The sequence below is a fragment of the Wasmannia auropunctata genome, unplaced genomic scaffold, assembly GCF_000956235.1.
Source record: "Wasmannia auropunctata unplaced genomic scaffold, wasmannia.A_1.0 LD336023.1, whole genome shotgun sequence".
In the NCBI taxonomy this organism is placed as follows: Eukaryota; Metazoa; Arthropoda; class Insecta; order Hymenoptera; family Formicidae; genus Wasmannia; species Wasmannia auropunctata.
Window position 1 is genome coordinate 1,586,229 of NW_012026867.1, and position 9,368 is coordinate 1,595,596.

The 9,368-nt window shown below is 47.4% G+C and overlaps 1 protein-coding gene across 1 annotated transcript in view; it reads right to left on the reverse strand.

Annotated features, from left to right (window-relative positions):
* LOC105453034 overlaps positions 1–544 on the reverse strand; it is a 4,683-nt gene extending 4,139 nt beyond the window's left edge. The window contains exon 1 of the mRNA XM_011694689.1: positions 312–544. Within this exon, the coding sequence (XP_011692991.1) occupies positions 312–544 (233 nt within the window). The remainder of the gene's footprint in view (positions 1–311) is intronic.
* Positions 545–9,368: the final 8,824 nt, after the last annotated feature.

The following is a 9,368-nucleotide window of genomic DNA, read 5'->3' on the forward strand; positions in this document are numbered from 1 at the left end:
AAAGTCACTTTACTAGCAGTTAAAATGTCACTGTTAACTGCAGTGACTCAAGTTCACTTTAAGTTAAAGCAAAATCTCACTGCAAAGAGGGTGGTCGCATTTTGACTATTTGCTACAGCGAAATTTCATTGCTTTGCAGTGAGATCTCACTGCAACGAATTTAGAGTGTTCCGTTCTTCTTTCCATCCCGGATTCGAGTGCGGCTCGGCGTATCTGCGCGACGCCTCGTGAAAATTCATCAGTCTATCTATCTAGGTGCGAGATAACAATATTCGCGAGATTGCGGAAAAGGAGCCTCGTGTGTCCCTTACGTTTCCGTTTCGCGTGCCTGCTCCTCGTCCGTCCAGGGTAGCTCCTCCTTAGCCTCGCTCTCATAATCGGTACTGTACTTGAGTGTCTGATCCTCGCTCGTCGCGTCTTCCGTTACATCGATCTCGACCGTGTCCGTCTTAACCTCCCCCAAAACATCGCTGGCCACCGTCTCGTCTTCCGTTACATCGATCGTGTCCGTCTCGTCTTCCGTTTGAGTCTCCGGCTCCGTCATGTTTCAGCGAGATTGGATTAGAACGACTTACGATCTTACGAGATACGTAATTTTTCAATTACAATATTACGCGATTATAAAAGTTTCGCTACGCGTTCGCAGAGCGGGGGACTCATATCTCTCTGCGCGCGTCCATGTGTGTCTCGGCTAATCCAACTGTGTATCAAACTTGTGAGATTTAAAGTGTGCTTTCCGCCAGCGTGACGAACGCGGGGGATATTAATGCCGATGTGAAATATCACGCCGTTGCAATTTTGACATAACCGTGCGAGTACGTGAACTTTGCATTCCTGGTACACGCGCGGCAATCCAATTGAGCATCTAGATACATTTACGCAGAGATATAAGCAAACATATATATATATATATATATATATATATATTCATATAGCAGAGGATAGATTCACACAATACGTATAATGTACAGTATACATTTGGCTCGCAGACATAAAGAGATGTCTACGATTCATTTTCTTTGTGCCGACGATTTAGATCCGCTTGACACCCTTAACACACAAAAAGAAGAAACGTATATATATGCACGTAACATATGTACATAACTATGAATTTACGATAATATTATTACGAGCGATAATTGCCCTAAACACGTATAGTTATTGTATACCTTCTAATGGCCTTCTTTTGAAACAAATCCGCTCGGATCTGTGATCCGGATTCGAAGTGAGAGAAAGGGGCGAGGAAGGGTGGCGGGGAGGGGGGGAGGCAAACACTCGAAAATGGCCGGTTCGAATTTGTATAGGCCCACGGAAGACCGCAGAGGGACAGGAGGGTTCCTCGAGAGAACGCGGACGGCTTCCTGAAGCTGAAAAAATACCCGGGTACCCGATTGTGGGGGGCGAGGGGAGGGGGAGGAGGAGTAAAGAAGGGGAGGGAGGGGGGAAACGCAGCCTCGATTTATCCCGTTTCGTTCGCGTACGATTTTGTAATTATTTTGCTGCCGGCGCAGACGAAGCCCTAGGAACGGCAGGCAGGCAATCTCGAACGCGCGCGGCGAAGCCCCGCCGGTGACGCAAGATTTTCAAAGTGTTTATAAAATTACGGGGGGCGCGATACCGCCGCGCGCGCGACCGAAATAACGCGAAACCGTACGATCGTACCGGCCCGCCCGGTATTCAAATCATTATTGGATTTGGGAGCCCCGCTCGTGCGCGGATGACGAACAAATAAATCGTATTTCGAATGCGGCAAAGTCGGCGCCGCGCCGCGCCGCGCCGCGCCGAGCCGCGCCGCACGTCGGTGATTCCGCGATCGGCGCGGAAGTGCCGAGATCGTTTCTTGAAGCCGCGAAACAAGAAGCTCTCAGACTCTCCCGTCTCTCCGCGTTTACGCCGTCAGATCCGAAAGATCCGAGCAGCTCAAGATTAAGGTTCAAAACATCCGAATCGTTCAGCTATATACGTCGGAAAAATTCCGAGCGCCGGTCGAAAACTCGAAAATTACACGAATTTAAATATCCACTTCAAATATTATACTGCATTCCTAAGAGATACATTTTGGGCGCAAGTCGTAGAATGTTATTAATATTATTTTTAGATTGTACAGCTTAAGGCTTTATTTCACTTTTTATTTTGCACACGACTGATGTTCTCATGGCGAATGGGAAATTCAACGCATGACGGGCGAGTCACACGAGGTCCGAGCATCGAATGGATATTCGTCAAAAATCGCTTATCCAGCTGGGCCGGATATGCGTTAGCCGAAAAAAACGGGTAACAACTTGTAAAAACCGAAGGAAAATACGTATGTGCGCTGTTGCGCCGGCCGAAATTAATATCCGCGGCTTTTGTACGCGTTTGTTTGCAGGTTTGCGTTTCGCCGACGGTCAAAGCGAGGCGCGGTTTTGCGCGGGAGCGCGTCGTAAAGTTTTTAACGCCGAATGAATCGGCAACGTGTGCGCAAAAAAAAAGCGAGGGCGGGGGTAGAGGGGGGCCCGGTTACCGAAAGGTCTACGTAATATTTCTCGTTTCTCGCGGCTGAGAAACGGACATCTGCCGCCGTCAACACCGCGGGTATTATACCGGCATTTCCCGGGTATTTCCGTAACGCGCGCTAGTCTCTCGAAACGGACGACCGACGGCGGCTCTCGCCGATTTTTCTCGTGATTTCGAGGCCGGGAGCTTTCTCGCGGGTGGCCGGAGTATATCCCGTGGAAATCCCGGCGTTGTACAAAGTCGAAGTGGAACTTGAGAATCAGTCTGATCCTCGCCGTCGGACTTCGGGGCAGCATCACATCCCGTAGAGAAGTTCCCCGAGATGGGTCGAAGGGGAGCTCGCCGTAGGAGCGAGAAGGAGGAAAGGTGAGGGGCGGGAAGGGGAGGGGCAGCGGGGAAAGGACGAGGATCGAAGATCAGGACAATTCCCGGTGAAAATTTAATGGAAGGTTCACGGAGACACTAGAAGACGTAAACTTCTCGGGGGAGGGGGAGGGTCGAGGAGATTGATTGCCTGCTAAACCACGCCGGGAGCGCGCACATCAATGAGTAATCGCGATCGATTATTGCGCACCGGGGGTCCCCTCGCCGAGGACTTCGGCAACCGATTCGTATAGGAATCGTCAAGTCTCTCGACTATTTAAAGCGGAAGTAACCACGATCGCGATCGCGAGAGACAAAATTGTTGGTCCACCGTTACGGAAGCTTCGCGCGAGAAAATTACCGTCAGGAAATTCGCAGGCAACAATGTATCATTTGGCGTTGAAGAGAAACGACATCTCGATAATTACGAGGCATTCAACGCTCTCTCTTTTGTCCTTTTGACACTACAAACTGGACAGATATGTTTTCTCGTAAACTGATCGCAATTATTATAAGAATCGAGAGTGTACACATCAATGATTTTGGGAGACTCGCGGTGCGAGAATCGTCCCGAAGGGTGAAGAGAGGAGAAGCGGATTGCAGGGTACGCATAACATGTACATATATATATGCTTATACGTGTTTCGCGTATAATACATACTCGCCCCGAAAGGAGGATCGGCGGAAAGAGGGCAAGGGGGGGAATGAGCGGCGTGGGAGAGGGAGAGGTAGAGAGAGAGAGAAAGAGAGAAAGAGAGAGAGAGAGAGAGTGCAAAATAAACAGTGCATTATATGCAATAACGCACAAAACACCCCTACGGCTGTGCAGTCATCTCCTTCGAAAGATTCGGCCGCGAGTGCGCGCGCGGGCAATCCAATTAATTTTATTTTAATTACCGCATCGTCGGGCATACGCCGATTGTTATTGTTTCGACGTCGATGAATCGACCGTCGCCCGTAATTTTGCCGCTGACAATTTCCGCCACTCGACCGTCCCGCGACGCGACACCTGTGCAAATGGACACTGGCGCTCCTTCTCGAAATGGTCGAAATTTTCCGAGTTATTTCTTAGAGCGGACGCCGCGACTAAATAACGAAGAGGGGCGGAGGAAAAAAATCGACGAATCAATCAAATGTACCAATTATTCCGTATTTGAATTGAGACGCCAAGTAAAAAAATCGCGTTACATACCCGAAAAAAGTATTTTCTCAATCATTTCTCGATTAAAGAGATCACATTGGACGTGAACGAGAATCTTTCGAAACTCACTATATGTATAAAAATTCTACTTGAAAATTAATTTTACTCCGAAACACTATTTAGAGTACAGGAAAAGAGATATTGATAAGATAGATTGATCAATATTCAGCCGAGAAAAATGAGTTCGTCGGTTCGGCATTATCTTCGTACCAGTTAGATCTTTCTTATAAAGAAATCGAGTAGACTCGTATACTCGCGTTGCCAAGTTTCAAGATGACACTCCGTTAAGTCCAGCGTAAAAAGGAGCGCTTTAAGCGACGTCAGATTTTCCTCGCGCGACATCGCGCAGAGTAGATCTCTTTGGAATTACGCCATCGGGTAAAGGTGTAAGTTACGGGGGCGCAGGTCGAGCGGGGAGGCGGACGGAGGAGGGACCGCGGTACCCATGCGGATGGTCGGCCATAACGGCGATGATTGTTACGCCGGGGAAAGCAGCGATCGATGGCACACACTCGACACACAGTGTCGGCGAGGAGTTAAAAAGTCGACGTATTGAATTTACAAACGAGCCGTAATATTATTCGAGGAAATAACAAAAGGCCGCACCGGTGCGGACGAATTAAGCTATTTTGCCCTACACACCGCGCATATTGTACGGTCTCGGTGGTGGCGGAATTATTTGTACGTCATTACTAATGCGCAGTCGCGATAGAGTTCGATAATATTACAATAATTAAATTATCGTAATATCGCCGGCGGAAAAGGGAGGCGAGTATGAATTTGTTGCGGTTAAATATATAATAAAGCGTTGCTTAAACAAGGGCGAATGCCGGTTACACAAAACGCACACTAAACTAGTCAATAATTCAGCGATTCATTTTCGATATAGAATTTAATCATCCGCGTGAAAGCGAGACGCAACGGCTCCGGCGACGGTATTAATCCGATGGCCGCCTTCTTATCTTGCCGCGGGATCCCGCCGTAATCCGGCGGGGAACCGCGTTACGACCGCGTCTCAATTGTGATAAGAAACGGGGATGCATAATTCTACATTTAATCTTAATAAAATCGAGGAGAGCTACAAAATGCCCAGCTATTTTCTCCATGGAGAATAATAAAAATATATTTTTAAAATTTTCAATATATTTTTATCGTACACAATTTATAACTTTCATATAAATTTATTTATATACATTTTCTTCGTTAGAAAAATGAAAAACTTATTTTTCTCGGATGGGCAATAATCGATCCGTGTAAAAGATTAAAATTGGTCCTTTCTGTCAATCAGATTTTCGGCGAAACGAAAATTCAAGCGTGCGAATGGAGGACGAAGGGCGAACTTCGCGAGGCGAACATCCGCGTAATGCATAGCTAGGCGAAGTGCTCCAAGTTCGTGCCGCGAAGTGGCTCGCGAAACGTTCCCAGGAGGGATTTGCGCGCGACAAACCACCGGAGACGAGTCGGAGGGAAATTAAAGACGCGAGTCACCCGCGGTGTCTTCCGACTTCGCCGTTCCGCACCGTATCGCGGCGCGTTTCCGCGGCCGGGGAAGGGGGGGGGAGGCGGGAGGTGGAGAAGGAGGAGGAAGAGGACGAGGGGGTGGAGGAGATGAAGGAGGAGCAGGCGGAGGAGAAGAAGGAGATGGAGGAGGACGACGAGAAGGAGGTGGGGGGAAGGAGGGAAGTCCTTTTAATTACCCGACGTTAAATTCTTTATCTGGGTGAAACAATGTGGCGGGCCCGTGTTTTCAGATCAAACAAACCCCATGTTGATACGCGGTAATAGAATAATCTGGCAGCTGATTCCGGGGATATAGCCCGCGGGGATAGAAACCCACACGATTTCTGCACCCGGTCTGTACGTTACCACATCCCCGAACGAAAATCAACCCCCCGGTCTCCGCCGCCGCCACCGCCACCGCCGCCGCCGTCGCCGCCGTCGCCGCCGCCGCCGCCGCCGCCGCCAATGCCGCCACCCTTCCGTCCTCCGTGCACCCTCGTAACCTCGTACCGAGAGGGAGAGAGAGAGAAAGAGAAAGAGAGAGAGAGAGAGAGAGAGAGAGGGACTGGGCTCCGGGTCCGCGGGTGTTTACACACTCCGTGGCACTGCTAGGACGAATGGTTTCCGGTAGTGCGTATGTACGCGATACGTGTACGTGTGACAATAAACTGGTGCCCGTTAACTCATCGAATCTAACCCGGGTATCGCTCGCCGCCTCTCATCGTGCCTCGACATCGCTCGGCAATTTCGGGCGATCGGTTTTACAAATCGACGTTTTTTGTATCTCGCCTGAAATAGAATAATCTTTTGAAGTAGGGTAAAGCTTATAGCTTTTAATCGAGGGTATAAAAAAAAACCGCAGTCTATCATCTTCCTTCTTCTTCCAGTACATGTTATATACTTCATATCTCTTCATCTGATCTCGCGTTTTGGCGACCGTATATCGATACCATTAACTTCGTTACGCCGACGACAAAAAAAAGGGCAATACCGATATCGCGAGCTGTCGCTCACGCCGCGGAAATGCCACACGCGGGAATCCCCTCCCTCTCCGATGGAATTCAATAAAATTGCAAATTACTATCCGGCGAGGAGTGTATTCCGAGCTTGTTATTTTCGCGTCGCACGGAAGGGGAGGAGGTAGGAAGACGAAGGAAGGGTGAAAGGACGGAGGAGGCGCGCATCCGGCAAAGGGAAGCTGCTCCTCCGGCAGGGCACACACGAGAGAGAGTGAGAGAAAGAAAGAGAGAGAGATCCGTACACGATTGTACATATATATATATATATATATATATATATGCACGTACGTACAGACGCGAAGGCACTTTTGGCGTGCGTCGCGTCGCATCGCCTCGAACCTCCGGCCTCACAATGCGAGACGATTGAAACGCGGCATTCCGACTGTGTTTTATTGCTCCCCCCGGGAAAACTGATTCAATACGACGAAACGAACACGGACGAGCGATTCCGATTCCGCGAGTTTCTCCACGGCGGTGCTTCCGCCGCCGATGTCAACGACGATGCTCTTATCGATACCATCGACTTCCCTCGCAACATATTTCGCGTACCGCTCTCTCGTTTTTTTTTCCCCCTCTAATCTTTGGTCTCTCCATTTTTTTCCACGCCGTTTTCCGAGGGAATTAATTTGAGAATAGTGACGGAAATTAGCGAGTCGCCGCGTCTTGATGTGACTTACAATTTATTACTTACAACAGTCCATATTTAAAAATATATAATATATTTTATATTGTTGTTTGCATTTTTTTTAACATTATTGTTACTAATATTATATTAATTTAAATAAATAAGTATAAATAATATTAATCTAAAGCGATAAAAACCTCAATGGTTAACTATGATTCTATTCTTTTCTCAAGAATGGTCGTTGAGTTAATAAAATTTCTAGAATTTTATTAATACGAGACACTATAACTGCACGATTAGTAGTATTAGTACAAATAGATTTAATTTACGAAACTGTTCATATCAAGTAAATTTTGTGAAACAAATGGATGCTATTTGGAGAATCAACTTGAAAAAATTTTATACTTCTCATCGAAAAACTTTATCTTTGTTTACGAGACGTTATCATTATTATTATTTAGTATCGCGAACAAGATCTACGATTCAACGTAGCCACGACTCTCGTTCCTCAGATGAAGCAGTTTCACAATAGTTTCCCGCGAATAAGATAGTTCCTTGTGACAATACACTTCCCCGGTACCCACTTTACTCTTTCTTAGCTTCAAAAAATCGGTTTTTGTCAAAGAAAGCATCGGCACAGTGCCTTGCGCTGCGCGTAACTTTACGCTCATTCGTGCATAACGAGACGGCGCGTAACAAGGGAGCCGTGGAGGCAACCTTCTCGCCCGAGACGCATCTGCAACGGCAAAGCCAGGCAGCCGGCAAGCGGAAAGCGACTTCCTCCTTTTTGCTCGCGCCTCCTTCGCTCAGCCTCCTTCGCTCAGCCGTTGTTTATAGGCTAACGAGCGCGATTCCTTTCGCGCAGATTGTTTTTTCCCGGCGAACAGCAAAATGGCAAAGAAACGCAAAAGAGTGCAGGAAATAACCGCGAAAGGGACGGTCGCGCGACCCTCGTAAATCGAAACTGCGAAAATGTATATACGTCTTGAAAAAAAATGGCGATGCGATTTTAGGATTCGCGCCTTTAATAGTCGTTGGCTGAAAATTAACATCGTTAACAATCGCACAAAATCGCACTGAAACTAACGTAAGAGACCGTGTTTCTTACGTAACTAGCTGATAATCACATTTCTGTATTTATTATTCATGGAAATTGAATAGTATATCTACAAACTCCGAATAGATTTGTTAAAAATTACACTCTTTTTCTCCGAGACATCTTTGGCCGATGCCACTTCGACGACGGCAGTAATATCTCGTTCAAAATCGACTCGTCTCAGCCGAGACAGCTGCACGGATAATGTTAATCGATAAGTTGATTAAGTCGCGATAACGAGCAGTCCGGCGGGAGGTCCGAAAGGGCTCATTATGTTCTCGCAGTTTTCATATAATCAAATGACGCGACGAAGCAAGGGCGTGGGCAGGTAACGCCGGGGGTGAGATTCGCCCTTAGGGTTGGTTGAACCCGCCTTTGTCGGGATCCGTAGTCTTCATCCTAAGGGATTTCATTTCCATTAGCGCATTGAAGAAACTCAAACGAAGAAAACATTCCGGTCGGAGGAAGGCCGAGGAATCCTTTCTCGAAGCGACGACGAAGCACGCGTATAGCCGTGAAAGTATCTCTCTCTCTCCTTTCGGCTGAATTCCACTTAATTTATGGTATATACACTCGTATTTGACAGCTCCATGGAATTTAGAAACGCGGACGCATATGGGAAGGATTCCGCGTGCACCCGCGCACGTAGGGGTTTTGCTCTTTGCTCAAGGAGGATATTTTTAGAAATTGCTTTTACGTTAAAAATCTTTGTCTTTCGCAGGATAAGGAGCGTCGCGGTTAATGGTGACATTACCGGTGCGTCATAAGGAGAAGCGAATGCTAAGTTTCCCGCGTTCAATTAACTTAATGGTTCACTGAGCACACACCGACTTGAATTTAAGACACCGCGGTAGCTAATAGAAGATACCTTCCCGCCGAGTCAACAACATGGATGGAACCGCGATTTTTCGCGACAACGACCTACGCGACGTGTGAGCAACAGACGTCGCAATAAGCGATTCAACGCGCACCTTATACACACAACGCGCGTACACGATATTTATATATATCTGTTTGAATTTAATTAATATAAAACAAATATTTGCGGAGATACTTTTAGAAATGTAT